General features: G+C 47.5%; 1 protein-coding gene across 1 annotated transcript; it reads right to left on the reverse strand.

Moving 5' to 3' along the window:
• Window positions 1-7,724: 7,724 nt before the first annotated feature.
• RAP2C (RAP2C, member of RAS oncogene family) lies at window positions 7,725-17,211 on the reverse strand (the record flags this gene model as incomplete). Its single annotated transcript, XM_084269162.1, has 3 exons — window positions 7,725-10,210; window positions 14,793-15,112; window positions 16,939-17,211. 2 exons carry the CDS (start codon window positions 17,209-17,211, stop codon window positions 14,834-14,836), a joined length of 552 nt encoding a protein of 183 aa, XP_084125288.1. The 3' UTR covers window positions 7,725-10,210; window positions 14,793-14,833.
• Between the last annotated feature and the right edge of the window lie 735 nt (window positions 17,212-17,946).

The following is a 17,946-nucleotide window of genomic DNA, read 5'->3' on the forward strand; positions in this document are numbered from 1 at the left end:
AGCAGGCAGGGGGGCACCCCAAGCAGCAGCACAGGAGCGTGATGGGGCCTGAGCAGCACCATGAGATGCTCCAGGGCTGTTTGCTCAGCTGGCTCATCCCCTGATTTTCAGTACTTTCAAGCCTGCTACCACCATCCTGCCTTGCACCAACTCTCCCTGTGAGGACTCTGGTTCTCCTCATGGCTGGAGGGTATTGCCTGGAATCAGGGTCTTCTTCAGCCTCTCAAACACCCTGATGTTTGCCAGGATGAACCAAGTGGAGCAAGAAATGAGTTTCCTTCCTCCCCAAGCCCGCCACCCGTTTTCCAAGGTGAACTTTCCCACTGGTCTTTAGCGTTTGCTCACTTGTCCCCCGTTGACCCAGCAGCAGGGGCAGCCCACAGGATGTCTGACAGGGAGCTGAGTCACTGCCGCTACGCTCTGCGGAGCCTCCCGAAGCCGTGAGCCACCCGCACCGGGCAGCGAGCTAGTTCAGCCGCCCTTCCCCCAAAGAGAGCTCACTTTGGGCCTTGGGGATGGGCAAGGAAATGGCCCAAACTTTCCTGGTCCCTGCCCCAAGTTGCTCCTGAGGAACTGGCTCTGAGAAAGCAAACTGGCAGAGAAGAGGCGAACATGCTCCCTTGGCATCACTGCAGCTCTGCACGCTGCTGTATGGTGCCTTTTGCCATGTTTATCTCCAAATTCAGCTTAGAGAAAAAGGAGACAAAGGCAGGTGGATAAAAACACGGAATAAAGACCTGCCAGGGGATTTAAAACACCACAGTCCAAAAGGCAAGAACCCATACCCAGCTCATTGCTGAGAAGGAGAAATGCTCATCGTGTTGTTCACTCTCAAGGCATTTACTACTGGAGCTGCTGGAGACAGGGACCCACCTAGGTGGACTTTGGTCTGTGGGAGAACAGGCACATTCATGTCTAACCCAGCCCTAACCCTCCCAGCTGCAGGGCCAGTGAGCACCACGGCCTCTCAGGCACAGCCAAAGTCCTGAGCAGCACACGAGAGGCGTATCAGCAGCTGGCTGATGAACCCAAGGCATGGCATCAACACTGCCAAACAAGGACATTTCTTTCCAGAGGAGGGTGCATACAACATTCCTGCTGCCACACCCAAAGGAATAGTTTCACACTCAGCTGGGGTCCTGGCTCAGGTGCTTATTCCTTTCATTGTTTTTTATGAAATATCCCCCAAAAAGCTATTTTCAAAAAAACAAGGCCTGAAAGAATGGAGTATTTTAGCTTAAAAGGAGAAGGAAGAGGGCACAGCGGTCTCCTGATACATGCAGGACCATTCCAGGGGGGTGGATTGGCTAGTGGGAAAACAAAAAGATTTCTGGAAATTGCAGGGGAGACCCGAGTTAGGCCCTAGGAAAGACCCTTAAACTGTGGGGCAGGAGAAACACTGGAGCAGGCTGGAAAAGCTGGGAATAACTCAGAAGTCTGTTAGGGTTCCAGGCATACTCGGTCCTGCTTTAAACCTTTAATGATGACCATCACATCTCACTGACTTCACAAGCTTTATTACATCTTGAGCACATCTCCACAAGCCAAGTCCTGCCCTTCTACACACTTCTGATCCAGAACTGTCCTATTTACCCAATATAATAAACAATGACACATTTGCATTTCCATCACATTTTGCTCACCAACCATCAACTAAATAGTCTGACATCCCTGTTCTGAAACTCATGACTCATAAGTAGTTGCTGGGAAAGTGGAAATTAGTGCATTTTTTATTTTGTGTTTAGGTGGATGTTGCCCATCAGCTTCCAGCTGCAGGATCGGGCTTCTCTGGCCAGCACTTTGATACCAGAAAGTGACCCTCTGCAGCAGTATTTTTCTCTCCAGTTTGCCCCATTCCTACCCAGTAAACTCCTGCTGTGGCGCCTCCTCACCTCGCTCGCCTTCCCACCAGGAGCTGCACCCATGGCACCACAGTGTCACCAGCCATTCACCCAGAGCAGCTCCACAGACACCCGGAGTTGGGCAGCGTTAGTAGCTCAGCTGCCACAGGAGGGGAGCAGCTCCTCCTCTGGACACTGATGGGAGACGTGACCTGAACATCCCTGGAAGTGAGCTGGGCTGGAAATGAAGACAAGTTTAAAGAAGAGTTGGGCCCCCTCTGACAGCCTCATGCCAGGTGGTGGTTCCAGTGCAGGTGATGGCAGGGTGACACACTAGCTACACAAATGGTGTGCATCGGTGTTCAGCTGGGATGGATTAGGAGATAACCAGGGATGGGGGGGCTTGGGGAGGGGTTTGTTCGGGTGGTGTGTGGGCAGCTGGCTTGTATGGAGCATCCCATCAAAACCAGCAGAGCTGAGGTGAGTGCAGCTTGCAGGCACCGTGTGTGGGAGCAGAGCGTGACCCTGGCACGGTGAGAAGCGTGGTGCTGCTTCACCTCCTGGACCTGGTTACAGTAACAGGAGAAAAAGAAAGCCACATGCTCAGCAGTCTGAGCACTGAGCCAAACGAAGTGTCAGTCACTAATGCTTTTTTTAATTTTTAGGTGGCAGTTTCTGATGCTTGAGGAAGCAGAGTCACACCAAGCCTTAGCCTTGTGGTTGTATCGTTTCAGATTCAGCAGCTGAGGTAAAGGGCTCTTTTTCCCTACCTGTACTGGCAGGGGAGGAAACCACAACCAACCTGACTCCAAACACTGCTGCGACTCCAGGCACCCCACAGACAAACAAACTGTAAGTGCAAGGATATTTCTTTGACATCCTATTAAGATGTAATATAGTCACACCGTGCTCCTGGAGTCCTGAACCAGAGAAGTCTTGCCCTTCTCTTCCGTTTGAAGGCAGTGCAGCCTGGTGGGGTTTCCAGGGCAGGGCACAGCCCCACTCCAAAGGCTGTTGTTGGGGATGAACCAGACCTCTGCCGCCTCACTCCCTCTCACCATGGTTGTGCCCAGTGACAAACAGAGGTGACAGTTTGGTTTGCAGGGACAGCAGTAACACACACACACTATTGTGCCTCGATGTATATTGCTGACTTTTCTTCCTTTTTCAGGCTATGCTATGTAAAACCCATTACCAGACACTGGAGAAGGCAGTTTGCTGTAAGCAAATGCAAATGATGATGGCACAAGCTATAAAAGAAACCTAACTAATAGCCTGGCTCTGGTATTATCCAGAAGACATTATCTCATTTTTAATATGCCAGTTGCACTCTGTTGTTGGCACAAGTGGATAAAAAGCACTCAGAGATGTTTAATTCAAACTGATCGCTTCAAAGACACAAGAAAGCAATTTGTGCAGAAGAAGCCTCAAGAATGTCTCAAGCCAAAGGAGCACTGATGCCTCCAGCAACATGGGCATCTCTTCACATTCAGCTGTTCCTGGCTAGGGAGATGCAGCTCACTACAGCCATGTGGTGGTACAAAGCACAGGACTTACACACGCTGTCCTTAATTTGATTCAAGTGTGAAAAGGTGATGTAAGCATACCTGTCATTCAGCAGTCACACCAAGAGGAGGAAAGGAACTTACCTGCAATCCTGCAGTCCTGTGATGAGGTCTCTGCATGCCCCAGCTCGCTGTCCTAGGGAGCACTGACAGGAACTGAAACCAATCTGCCTCCCTACAGCTCTCCAGGAGTCATGTGCAGATCTGTCCTAGGTTGTGCCCCAAGAAGAGACACAGACCCTAACCACAGAAATCTGAATGACAGGTGGGCAGCATCTGCTCTTCTGCTCACACAGCTCTGACAACTAAGAATTACAAGACCAGGAGGAGCAGCAACACTTCAGAAGGGCATTAAAAGGCCAGGATGGGGAAGACCTTTGCTGAGCGTCATCAGGAAGGCTCCTACAGCCAAAGGCTTCATCTGAGGAAGCAGCCAAATCAAGTCTGCATTGCTGGGTGAGGAGACTGAATCCTAGTGAAAAGGAGATCCAAGGACCTATTGCTTGTTTTCAGGGCAGACGTGGCTTCACTCCTGGCTCAAGACAACTACCTCTGAGTACACCTCGATTACATCTAGACAAAGAAATGCGTGTGTTCTCCATCTGCCTCCAAGCCATAGGATCAGACCCATCTCACCATACAGTGATCCTGAATTTTGATAACAAGTTTCACTTCCAGACAGCCTCCCTTTTCCTACTCCCTTCTTTTCCTTCTGTTTTTCCTCAAAAGACCCTTATCACACTTCAGTCCTACCAAGGCCAACCAAATTCCAGTTATATAGCTCAAAACAGAGCTGCAGCTGTGTCGAAGCCATTCTCCAGAGCAGGCAGTAGAGGACAGCAGGGCAGCACCCATCTGAAGCTGCAGCTCGGTACTTTTGTAGCGATCAGCGGTAGTCCCCGTCTCACAGCTCCTCTTCCTGGGCGTGCTGGCAGATGGTGGTAGCTACAAAACAGACTGTTTCAAAGAACAGGAAACATTCCTACACCATGACTGCCCTGAGGTTTCAGGGGGACATCCACGAAACCTTTCTAAATTACTAATTTTGGGCCTGAGATGAAACAGCGCTGACAGAGAAGCGGCTTGGACAGCCCAAGGGAGGCAACAGAGGAGGGCTCCGAGGTACTTCTAACCACGCTCTGACACTGGACAGGCCCTGAAGCTGAAGTCTTTCTTCTAACCTATTATAAACCCCATCCACATCACAGATTCGACACGAAGCATTTGGCAAGGCCACACTAACTGCTGGAACATCAAACGTAAACTGGTGCCAGGACCAGTAACGTGCCTGTGGTCACAGAGGTACGGGGCAGGGAGGGACTGCAGGAGCTCACACAGGACAACCCAGCACACAGAGGCAGGAGCTACACGTGCCACACACGCTCCTTCCTCCAGCAGTGGTTATCCAGTGCTGGCTCTGAGAACTTCCTACCAGCTCCAGGGAAGGCCACTCGCTCCAGCTGCTCCCTGAGAGCCTTTCCTGCTTTTCCAAAATGGATCAGCTTCACTGAAAAGTCAGTGTACAAGTACTTCTTGTGTTCCCCCAGTGGGTATGGTTACTGATTATAGGGTCAATATTAATTTGCTTTTAAGAAAAAGGGGTCTAAGGCCTGTTACAGTGCTGGTATGAATCCCAAGCTGCTGGCTACTCATCCTATCTGCCAGTTCCCAAAGGACAAACAGCCCTCAAGGAACGTCACAAATAGCAAATATATTTGCCCTTTTCCACACCAACCAGATAATTTAAATCTAATGTCAAGGCAGATCTTCTGAGGACATGAAGCTGGATGAACTAAGCCTAGAGGCAGGAAAAAAGGGGGAAAATTAAAATAACTTGAAAATTCCCAGAAAACCAACTGCTGTGGTCATTTATCAGTTATACCTTCAAGTAGAAGTGTAAGTCTAAGACTGAACCAATTACATCACAGTATCACAGACGTACCAAAGAGATTAATGCTTTTCATAACTCTGAATGTTTACCTTTGGTTTTTAGGTTCTAGCCCACTTATTGTCATGCAAGGAGTCCAACTTCAAAATTATTCCACAATGCATCTGATTGCAGGTACAGCAGAGCCTGCCCCATCACGCTCCCAGGAGGCAACTGCTGCAACTACCCCTTTCATTCTGAGGCAGGAATGAGTGAAGCGACCCAGTAACTCCAGCAGGCATCTCAAGTCCCACGCAAGCCTAACTGCTGGAAATAAGACTTAGAGGAAGTAAGTCACTGTTAGAGAGCTGTGCCAGCCCACTCAGAAGCAGGAGAACACCAAGGAACAAACCACATCACAAACCAAACATAAATAGCAAGGGCTGCCCATCAGTGAGGATTTTACAGCCTCCTGCAGCATGAAAGATCTTTCCCCATCAGTTTCTGCAGTTATTGCTCCTGACTTTTTCGGAGGGACTTGAAGAGAATCTCAGCTTTGATCGAGCACCAGAGACAAGTAAGTTGATTCTGTACTAAAGACACTGGAAAACAAATTTTATGCCCTACAATCTTGTCATGGAACTGTGGCACTGCTGGCCTGCTATCCTAAGCTCAATGCTGCCCTCAGCAGAGCCAACAAACTACTACCAGTAGGATTTGACCTCTGAATTGAACAGCGCTGCTGCTGATTTGCAGCTCAGTGTCCATCATCTTCTCTTCTCACAGCTGTACTGACCAGGCAGAGATAAAAGCAGCTACTTAAAAACCCCCAAACCCAAGCCACATTATTTCACTTTCACAGAGCTCAGAGGACAGGGACACCTGACCCTGTGACAGATCTTGCCCACAGCTACAGTAGCTCCACACACGCTTCCTCCAGCTGCTGCGTAAGCGCCCAGTGACTCACTAAACCAAAGCGTCTACCAGCAAACCAGGACTGCTGACTTTTCAGCAGAGATAACTTAAAACAGGTCAACAGATACTGTTTTAGAACCCCTATCTCATTTTAATTAAGACGAGACACTTCCACAGAGCTTCAAACTGTAATTACAGTCAAGCCCATTAGGGCAGATAACAGTGTACTGCTCCACACAAGGTGTGGCCGGCGGTTCACCCTCCACCCACAATGGGTATCTCATGTACTTCCTCCTAGAGCTGTCCCCATAGCAGGGTTCATGTGCCTGGTGGTTCATACCCAAGCACAGCCAGCCCAGCTGCAAAGCCCAGCTCTGTCCTTGTTAGATTCATTTATGTCTCACCTGTGCTACATGGGGAAGAGTCCTCCAGTCTGAGCTGTGGTTAGCTCCTGCTCTCCAAACACGCTGGGCAGATGTACCTGTCCTCTGGCTGCAAAGGGGAAGTAGGAGGTTGGGGAGGTTACTGCAGGGCCCGTGCACTCTGATAGCAGGAACCACTAAACCATAGCAAAGGCTGTCTGTGAAGCCCTACATACACAGTCCCAAAGACACCGAGGTGGGGTTCAAACACAGCAGTGTCAGCCCTGTTTTACAAAGGACACTGCTCAGCCATTGGTGCAGCACTTTCAGCACCAAGACTTGTGAAAGAGAGTGTCTTTAACCATAAATCTTGCACGCTTCCTTAAGACCCCCAACACAGGCTATGCTGCACCATCCCTTTGAGACAAGCCAGAGGTGTAAAGTCACAGGGATGCCCAGCCTGCACTTGCACCCACATTCCAGCCTACTGAGAGGGAAGGAGCAGCAGCTTGATTAGTTACACCAAGTGCCACAAGGAACTGTGAATATTATTGCTCAGTTATGATTTCTTTTAAATGTCAAAGTCCAAAACAGGTCACTCTCCACCCTCACCCCTCACCGACACAGGTGGGAACCTCCTGGTGAGGAGGTTAAGGGAACTGCATGTTTCCTCCAAGATCCCTTAAAAGGCAGTCTGCCTTTCTTCCCCTTCCCAAGGTGGAAACTCAGAGAAGCGTGAGGAGGGAGAACAAACACCACAGAACCTTACCTTTGAGATCAGGCTAACACCGTTGTAGCTGGAGGAAGGGTGGTAAACATGCCTGGTAGCTCAGCCTATTGACACATCACTGAGGACTGAAGGTGACAAAGGTAGCAAGATTTCTAAAGTTTAAATTGCATTTTACATTAACTGCTTTAGTTACAAGTGCAACATTAAAATATTAAAGGTCAGTATCAAGACCATAGGTCCTGAGGAAGAAAATTCTGTTAGACACCAGGTGACATTCACTGACTTGGAAAACTCAAGGATTTTACTTGTTATCAAGTTGCTTTGGGCACTCTCAGCTGGGAAGAAAGAAAAAACCCAAAGAAAAAAAACCCAACAGAGGCAGCTTGTCACATCAGCCCACTCTAGAAGAAAAGATTGCACACAGACTAGTCACCCCAGTTTGGTAATACAGGTATCTATTTTATTAAAAAAGTTACAAACAGGTGGACTGTAGGGTTGTCTTACAAAATGACAAGAATGAATTCTACTGGAAAAAACTTTTTACAAAGCATTATAGGTAATTGTTCCATTTTTGCACTTGTTATTCCAGATTTCACCTATCACTGATAAAGATACAGTACATTAGATACATGATGTTAGGTTACATTTTTATTTGTAGAGCCCTACTGCAGTGATTTGAACAACTCCTAAACAGATGCCATAGTAAAGACAATACATATTGCATTTATTATTAGCCTCTTACTCTAATAAGCAACTTCACATGCAATCTATTGAGGAAGCCTAAAATAACTTTTGGTCCCTTTTTCCCCCCAAAGTGTGCTGAAGAAACCATCTCTTGTTTTCCCAGTCCTGTCACTCTAAGCTAGTTCAAGTTTAAGTTTTTTTTTTTATCTTTTTCCTTTTTTTTTTGTGCTGAGGTCAATGGAAATGAACACTGGTTTGATAACTACCCATAGGAATGAACCACTGATTAATATTAACCAACTTCTCCCCCCCTTAGACAAAGGAAAGCTAAGATCTTTATGAATTATTTCCTATTACTTCCTTACAACCTACAAGAAAGATCAACAACCACCACTGAAAAAAATCTACTTTGAATACAAGGTTTGGTTTAATTCTGATAATTAAAGTGCAAACCTAAGTATTAGCCTCAGCCTCTTTATAAAGTTTGTACAAAACAGGGGGAAAAAAAAAAATTTCAAGTAACCCCACAGGAAAAAACCAAAGTAAATCAGCTGTTTCGATACCCAAGCAGAAAACCTGGTGTCTTCTTCTTTTAAAGATTCAAATTCAACACTGGATGTAGACTCAGAATCTTTATTTTTGCTAACACTGCAAAGTCAGCCTGCATTATTACCAATAAAACACATTAATGTTGAGATACTGTACCGGTGATCTTTTATTGTTTTAAATGCCATCATCCACAATACAATTCGTGAGTTTCAAACTGCTTAACCTCATATATCCATCACTGCTTTTACTGGAGCTTTTCTCAAAGTTATTTAGCTATTACAGGGAAAGAATGTACATTTCTAGAAGCATGTTCAAATGACTAAAGCTGGGCTCCTAAAAACCTAGAACTTTGGTGCAGTAGGTGAGCTGCAGTTATTAAATTTCTGCAAAAAAAAAAGTTTCCACACATTTGAAACCACTGCTAGAAAAAGCTGTCATGTATGCAACATGTTAATAAAACTGAACAAAAGATTTCATCTGTTCTTTGTACATTTTCATTCTGCTCTTTATACCTGTGTTATTGTTAAAATTTTCAAGTATTCAGAGAAAATGTTGATCAGGTAAACAATAAGGAAGGCAATGGCTGTTCAAAGCACGCTTGCAGTTAGTATCACTGACAGCAGGTGCTTTTCCCCTTGTTACACCAACTTGTCTCTAATCTTAAACGTGTTTATTGGGAAAAAAACCAACAAACTAAAAAGCAATTTGTGACAGTGCAAGAAAAAACTTTAACAAATATTGCTTTAAAATATTATTCAGAAAGACAAATATTAGGAACTATAAAATGTAAAGTGATCTTATTTGCATTAGATTTACATGTGCAGAGGTCTACTAGATGTCTCTTAATGTGCCAGGCAAAGCTGAGCTGACTGACTAGGCATACAGCCCATTTTGAAGGATACATTATCCCTTTTCAAAGGCATAAAGAAGCTGTTTGTAAACAAGCAAGTTTTCGAAACTCAGTAGAAGGAAAAGTGTGCTGCCATTTTTCAATGCTACAATTGTCATTTTTGACTAAATGACTTTAAGAAACCCACAACTGCAAGATAAGAAGCATCAGCTGGAGACTTTACATCCCGTTCCAAGTAACCCCTATTGTCAGATCAGACCAGTTACAAACACATCACGGCTGCATCGGCCAAGAAAAGGGATACTACATCCCTACAACAGAGGTGCCTTCAGTATCTTCTCATGACACTGTCACACGTAAACACAAAGTCTCAGAGAATGACCAGCTACATTGTAGAAGAAGACTTTGCAAATAGAAATAAGCACTGATGCGAGGTAATATACAGAAGTAACCATTTGTTTAAGGCTCAATTTATTCTCCATTAAAACTCTCTTCTTTTAAAAGGCATTGAGTAGGTAATACTGAGTTTAAGTATTTAATAAATACAAGTTCAGAAATTGATTAAAGAAATCAATTAAAATATTAAAAATGAACTCTTGCATATTAGCCATTATATGAACTTAGAAAGCTATAAAAGGACTGATAGATAAAGAACAGACTTTTAAACTTATGGTAAACATGCTAAGCATTCTGGTTGAGGTGTGTGGATCCTGGAGGCCACCAACCTTACGCACTTTGATGTATGGCAATGTGCTGTAATAGAGACAGGTTTACCAAGGCTCAGCTCTGCAACCTGGGCTGAAAGTTCTCCAAAGCAGCATCTGTGCAAGTTTCCTCTGAGTTTTATCTGCAATTTAAACAAAATAACTAGTGAAAGCCACATTCAATAGACATTCGAAGCGAGCTCAGCTCCTCCTACAGTGCTGAACACCTAGTCTTCCCTACTGAGCCCCGAAGCACTGCTGTACACAGCTGCATCCTTGAAGTTCTCCCCCAAGTCCCCCCATACAAGAGGCAAGCAGGTACCATCTTACTGCTATAAACTTTGTAGCAGCTGCCCCTGTGAGACACTAACTTGCTTCTCAGGTTGTCAGACAGCAAGGGAAGGTAAGTTCTGGTGTACAGAGACACACACTAGGCTCTGCACTGGTGTGAGGATGCACTACATCACCCTGTGACATGAGGCAAGAGCTTTTCTGCACAAGTTCTGGGAACAGGTAGATGAGGCAATTAATTCAGTTTTGACATCTGAGTTCCCAGCATTCAGATCCTCTGAATTACTACTAAACACCCCCTTAGCACTCCTGAGATTCAGCCTCAGCAGGGACAGAACTGTGTGACACTTGTCAATCAAGCACAGGAGTCTAAGCAGTGGTACCAATATAACCAATACCTCTGATCACTTGCAAGCACTTCACAAGATTTATCTTCAGAGACACCCTAAAAGCCTGTAGAAACCTGTCCTTCATGTGCACCCACTTCACTGAGGCAGGGGTTTTGATGAGTCTTCTCTGTTCCTGGAGTAATTTCTGTAGGAGTCAGGATTTTGTGGTTCCTATTGTACCATTGCTTCTCATCTGTTGATCTGCTCTCAGTTAACAGTGTCACTCAGAGTCTGGGTTCCCCTTCTTGACTAACAACTGGTCACCCCAACATTCAGGAGCAGTACTCCTGCACTGACAGGAGCAGAGCCAGGCTTTGCCTGCCTGTTTGCCAGCTAACAGTAATTCTCACCCAGCCTTGTCAGCATGTGCTTGTGTGTCCCCACACTGCTGCTGAACCACAAGTTTTAGATGGGGGATGGTCCCTGTACCATCCAAACAGCAAACATTTTGCTTCTAACAGGGATGTATTAGATGTGCTTAACAGCTTTACCTTTGCTTAGAGCACAGCTGCTCCACTGCAGCTCCTTACCCTACAAAAGTCAGATCCACCCCAAAACTTCACCTAACTCCAGCATCCAGGGCTGTGACCAGCAAAGAATTGCTGGGGAAAAGAAAAGAGCAAGCAGAGAAAGTAACAGTAATTTTCCTCCACATGCTCTTCCCAGCACCCTTGTAATTGAGGTTAGGGACCTTCCAATGCAGATTTGTCATATTTCCATTTAACTTGGGCTTTGTTACTGCAACTAGCACCACACAGTACCTCCTGTGGCTTCACGTGCCCATGAAATTCCTATAGCATACTCCATTCTCTTCTGCAAGCAGGCAGGAGAGAGTGGGGTGTTAAGACCATCCAGTAGGATCTATTTATCTGTGTTGCACAGGCCAGAAGACAGCATACTTTCAATTTTTATCCTTAGAGCAGGGTACTCTTCCTTCAACACATGCTAGTATCAGTTATTCATGAACAGAGGGGATAGGAATCACTAATCAGCATCCATCTTTCACCCCAAAAGTAAGGTGTTTCCAACCCCATTAGTATCTCTACAGAACACCTCTAGCACCAGCACTGTAACAGGTGCCATACTTTAAAGATGACACCTTTAAAAAGAACTAGGGGTCATCCTGATTATGTAGTTATGTTCCAGCCTTCATTTCACCAGAGGTGGCTGACAGGACAGCCATGCAAGCGAGCGCTACTTACGAGTGTCATGAAAGACCCTACACAGCATCATACTTGCCAGTCAGCTTGAGGTATCAGTACCAAAAAGAGCTAAGTGGTACCTGCTCATTAAACTGGCACTGAAACAGCCTTACATAAAAACAGGTTGAGCATATAATCCACCCCCACCCCTCCCATTGGTTTCTCCATCAGAACTGTAGACACACCAGGTGTTTCTACACCCTTCCTTCACTCTGAACTAACCCAGCCAGACTCAAGACAACTCCTGGACAGAGACAGGTCACAGAGCTCTAAGATGATGAGGAGATGCTAGGACAACTTAGCTTCAGCCCACTTCCTACACAGTTTTTCAAAAAGCTGGTTCCATTTCCTCAGTTTCACTTTACCTAGGAGGGGTCACTGCTAGAGCAGATGTTTCAGAAGCTGTCATTGTTCCCTGGATCACAGATAAGCAGAAGAATTACAGAGCTGATTACAGCTATCACGAGACACCATCAGCAGCTCTCCTACACCAGAGCACATCACACACAAATTATCAAGCAGTAAAGGCTTATCACAAAGTTAATGAGAACCCACACCTACTCAATCAAAGAACAAGGACAGAGTGGGAGCCAGGAAGAAGAAACAATCACAGAAGTGTGAGGCTGAAATAAAAAGATACTGAGCATAAAGCCTGTGAAGAGCCAGGAGGAGTATGAGAAGAGCCTCCAGCCACGGTGAGATCTGGACTGCACAGGAAGCTGCTCAGGAAGGAAACTTACTTGTTTAGCACAGGTGATGAGACTGCACTGTGCAGAAGGGGCAAGGAAGTATTTAGCTGCTAGAGGTTTGATGTGACACCAAGAGCCAGGCAGAACAGAGGAAAGGGAATCTGTATCGCAAGAGCTCAGGATCCTCTGTCTCAGGAGATCAAAAAGGTGTAAGAATACAGATGTTCTGAAGCAAAAACATGCTTAGGAAACTCATCAAATCTAGACATGAGTTATGACTCAAATGAATAGCATAGAGCCCTGCCCCTGCCTCAATTTCCCCTTTAAGATTAAACTAAATCCAGAAGCAGCCAGGTTACAAAGCAGCCCCCCCTTAGAAGTAACCAATTCTGGAAGCATAAACTTCATGGATCAAAGGCCTGATTGTGGAAGACTGCAGCCCACACAAGAGGAACCACTAGTAGCCCAGGGGATTGCCACAGTACTTCAAGTTCACATACATACATTTGTGAAGCTGCTTTGGAAATAGCTGAAGCATGACATTACTGTGTGTGATTCAAGATATTAACCCTGCAGCACCCCATAAAAAAAAAAGGCAGTAATTCTTTTGATTTACTCCTTCCTATAACCCTATAAGGCTCTGCATGTGTTAGGGATTAGTGTAACAAGGACTTTATTTGTACTTTTTTCTGCTCCAATATAAGCAGTTTCCTTGCCTTTCAGCAAGCAAGTCTTGAACTTACACACACCTCTTGCATGGTGACAGCAGCCTCTCCTTATTTCAGAACTGGAGATAAAGCCATCACATATTATCTTTAGTATGACAGTCCTAGGGTCATGAGTGTCTAAAATTCTACATTCACAAAGCACTTGATAACAATCTCAAAGACAAGCTTCAAGACTTCACTCTCTGACCTTGCACTCAAGATTAAAGGGGATACACAGTCCAAAGCTTCCATGTAATAATGTATTTTCCCTCTTGTCACTCAGACACAAAAAGCTCCTTTGACTCAAGCAAGAGTTACTGACATGGCAGGCAGAGCTGAAGCCTCACTCGGTGCTGCTGTCAAGAGGGGCAGTTCTTCCCCCTGAATTTTCATGTCCTCCCTCATCCCTGCACTCAAGAGATCACAACAAAAGGTTTGCCAGGCAGGTGCAACAGACAGCTGAAGGTCTGACAGACCAACTGACTGCACACAGAGTGCACTGATGATATAGCAGTGCCCTTCCCAGTAATATGGATTGAAGGCAATGGTGAAACCAGACCTGTAATGGCTACAAGGAAGAGGAGGAGAGGGGGGATCCTGAGTCACCTCACACAGGGATGACAGTGCAGCTGCACGCAGGGGAGGTGTAGGTACAACTACACAATGAGGGAGAAAGGTACTGAAAGAGACCACTAGGCACATCAAAGGCCAGGAGGAGCTGTTCTTGTTGGGGAAAATAATAATAAAAAAATAATCAAAGCAATACTCAAGACAGGGGAAGCACTATAGAGGCCCCTCTGAACACGGCGCTCTTGCCACACCTCTCATGAGTCACTGGGAAAGGAAAGAGCATTGGGAGCCATTTTACAGCTCTCTGCTCTGCAGGTGCACGACCAGGAGCCCTTCGCACGTGTCCTTGACTAGAACATGAGCCACAAGCCACTCCTCACACCTCATTCCACTGATAAAGCAGAAATGTACTCCAAGTACATTCAGTTTCTGTGCCACAGATATTTTTATTTTCTTTTAAACAAACTCAAAGTCTTCTCAGGGAAACTTGGTCACAACAATCCCACTGAACTCCAAGGTAATTCCCATTATTTGAAAATAATTCAGATAACTGCCACACCACAGAGTGTTATTAAGGATAATGTAATGTCAAATGCTGCACAGACAGTCAGAACAGGTGCAGATGAGATCATACACCTTGTCTCATTGTACAATTACTGCAAGTAAATGCAGTGTTCCCTGACTAACCCTACTGAAGTAATGCAAGAAGTCCATTTGACTCAAGTAATTGTGTGCAACTGAACACAGAAGCTTCCATCTCTTTCGGAGGAAGGCTACCTCCAGGTTTGCCTACTTAACTTCAGACTCCATGTCACACTTTTATCTGCTACCTCCAACAGCATGTTTATGCACCTCAGTTAGTGACTGTTCCACCAACCTGCTCTGTATGGCCATGACTGAGGTTTTTCTGAGTTTCTCTCACTGGACGATGCAAGTTGTACAACACTGATCTTGTTTCTCAGGCAGGGAGGCATAGTTCATTTGCCTGACGATCTCAGCAAACAGTTCATCCACCATGGTTTTGCTCTTGGCTGACGTCTCCATGAAGGGACAGCCCCACTCCTGAGCCAGGGCTCTGCCTTCTGCAGATAAGACCTCCCTCTCGGACTCCAGATCCACTTTATTCCCCACTAGGATCAGAGGAACCTTCTCGTATCTCTTCACCCGGACAATCTGGTCCCTCATCGGCTTGATGTCCTGAGCAAACAATCCCACTGGTTAGTATGTGTAAGTAATCACAGGAAATTGCTATTTAGCCACTACAGAAGTACATTTTAAATAACCCTCACATGCAACAAAACACTCAAAACACATCAGAAGACTTCTCAAATTCACGTGGATCTACAACTCTGAGCAGATAGACTACCCTCCTTTAATAGAAGCACTTTCTTGTCTGATGAAATGCTTATGCATTTATATAAAATATACCTGCACCTACAAACAGAAAGCAAGTAGTGTACTCCCAGAGAGACTTTTGATTCAGAGGAACATACAGTGTGGCTGCTTTGAAAGCTGATTTCAGGTTTTTTTTGAAGAAATCCTCTCAAGTCTAACAAGCTGAAGCACTAGCAGCAGCATGCCATTACAGAACCATCAGGAATCTTGTGCTGTTTGCAGCATGAGAAAGCTAGTAATTTAAATAAAGTCCTCTCACTCCTGGAATGCTTAGAATAATTCATTGTGAACACATTTAATCACATGTAAGTAACCAAATTAGATGCTGTAAAGAGATTTTATTACCTAGAGATGCATTTATTCAAGTCTGAGCTAACAGCAGAGTTTACACTTGAAAGTCTGAGTCAGCCTCCCCTGCCCCCTGAGTGTTTTAAGTTACTATCAGTGCTACTGAGTCCTACAAATTCTTGCATAGTTCAGAGACAAAGCAATTCAGGTGTTTGAAGTTACCACTGCATAAAGGAACTGCAGAGTGGTTTACACCTGTGGGCTTCAGAGTAAACACTCTATAGACAGACAAGAACAATTAAATATTAACAGGGTGGATTACTAACTGCAGGTCCAGTTCCCCAATAATGGGGATTGGATGGTCCCCAAAATAAGTGAAAACAAGGGGAGAAGCTTCCCAGTGTCACTGCTGTTGTTTTCCAAAGGAAGTAGGTCTTCAGCTTGTACTCAGGCTATTTTGAGGCCTCTGCTAAGATAAAGTTTAGCCTTCAGCAGAAGCAAACACACTGCTTCAGTGGGGGTGTGCAAGGTTTTGCCAAGCAGCTGGAATACACCCAACTCAGCAACTGAAGCCAACGCAGTAGTTGCAAATCCCTGTGCTGCATGCAGTGCTGCTAAATCCACTCATTTCCCACAAATAAAGCCTCACTTCTAGAGGCAGCTTAGACTAGTTACTGGCTGAGACACTTCCAATTTTTGTAGAGTTTTATAGTAGAAATGAAATCCAGACCCACAAATTCTCTATCACATGTGGCTCGCTTCTCTCCCCTCTCTAGTGCACCACCTACGCTGTGAAAGCATCAGGCTTATTCTGGGCAGGAATATATTTGTGGGGGAGGGGGGGGAAAATAGCAGTTTACTTAACAAGTCACAACGGCAGAACAATGAGACTCTCCTCAAAACCAACTGAAGAAACATGCAGCTGAAGGAGGGGGGGGTAGAAAAAAATAGGAAGTCTCGATTTTAATATTGAGCGATTTCTTCATGAAAGGGGATTGCCAAAAGGCTTCTATGGGGGAAGTGTGAGCGGGTCATTGTTCTCCAGCACTGCGTGGGACTTAACAATGGTGGCACCCTGATAAGTACCTGCGAAGCAAGCAGCTTCCCATCAGGAAGCAGGGCCGGTAAACGCACTTTCAAGCGGGACATTTCCACTTTTGCCCCCTCGGGGATAAAGGGCCCGTACGCACACAGCCCGCCGCGGCTAACCCCGGACCCCCACCCGCCTCGGCCCCGCGCCTGCCCCCGGGCTGCAGCGACGCCTCGGGAGAGGGGAGGGCGGTGGCGGGGGAAGAGCTGGGGGCAGCCGCCTCCCCCGCCCAGCGCCCGGGCGAGGTTACCTGGAAGGACTGCTGGTTGACCAGGCTGTAGACCAGGATGAAGCCCTGCCCGTTCTTGATGTAGAGGTCGCGCATGGAGGCGAACTGCTCGGTGCCCGCCGTGTCCAGGATCTCCAGCACCGAGGGGGACGAGTCCACCTCGATCTCCTTGCGGTAGAAGTCCTCGATGGTGGGGTCGTACTTCTCGATGAAGGTCCCGGTGACGAACTGCACCGTCAGGGCGGACTTCCCCACCCCCCCGCTGCCCAGCACCACCACCTTGTACTCCCGCATCGGGCCCCGCAGCCGTTCGCCGCTCCCCCGCCGGGCCCGCCGCCGCGGCCCGGGCCTAGGGCAGGCGGCAGCGCGGCCCTCTCATAGCTCCGGCCCGCCTGAGGAGAAGGGCGAGGCCCCGCTGCTCCCGCGCCGTCCTGAGGGGAGGAAGGGAGAACGCCGTTAGCGCGCGGCCCGGCCCGGCCCGGCCCCGCCGCCCCGCTCCTCGCCGCCGCCCCGCTCCTCACCGCCGCGCCTCACTCCATCCCGCCGCGCCTCGGCCGCGGGAACCGCCCGGCAGCGGCCGCCCCCGCCCGGAAGGGTTATGCTGCGGCACCCGGAGGCGCGCCCCTCCCCGCCGCTTTCACCGGTCACTTCCGGCGCGGAGCCCGGCGCTGCGGGCTGAGGCACGCCCCGCGGCGTGCTGCGTCACGGGCTGCGTCACGGGCTGCGCGGTGCGCCCGCCGCGCAGGGGGCGGCTTTAAGCGCTGCGGCGGGAGCGGGGCGCTCCCCGCCTCGCGCTGTGGGCTCGGCAGACCCCGGGCGCCGCGGCGGAGCCGGGCCGGGGGCCGGGGGGTCCCTGCACGCCGGGCCCCGGAGGGCCGGACGTCCCCGCGGGGTGCCCTCCCGTTCTCTTTCCCTCGGAGCCCGTCGCGGGAAAAGCCCCACCCTGGGGCCCGGCGCGGAGCCCGCGGTGGCCGGGCCGCTCGGGCGCCCTCGGCGCCTCCGCCCGGCAGCAGGTGTCAGCAAGGGACC

Source organism: Gallinula chloropus, assembly GCF_964237585.1.
Source record: "Gallinula chloropus genome assembly, chromosome: 11".
Classification (NCBI taxonomy): domain Eukaryota; kingdom Metazoa; phylum Chordata; class Aves; order Gruiformes; family Rallidae; genus Gallinula; species Gallinula chloropus.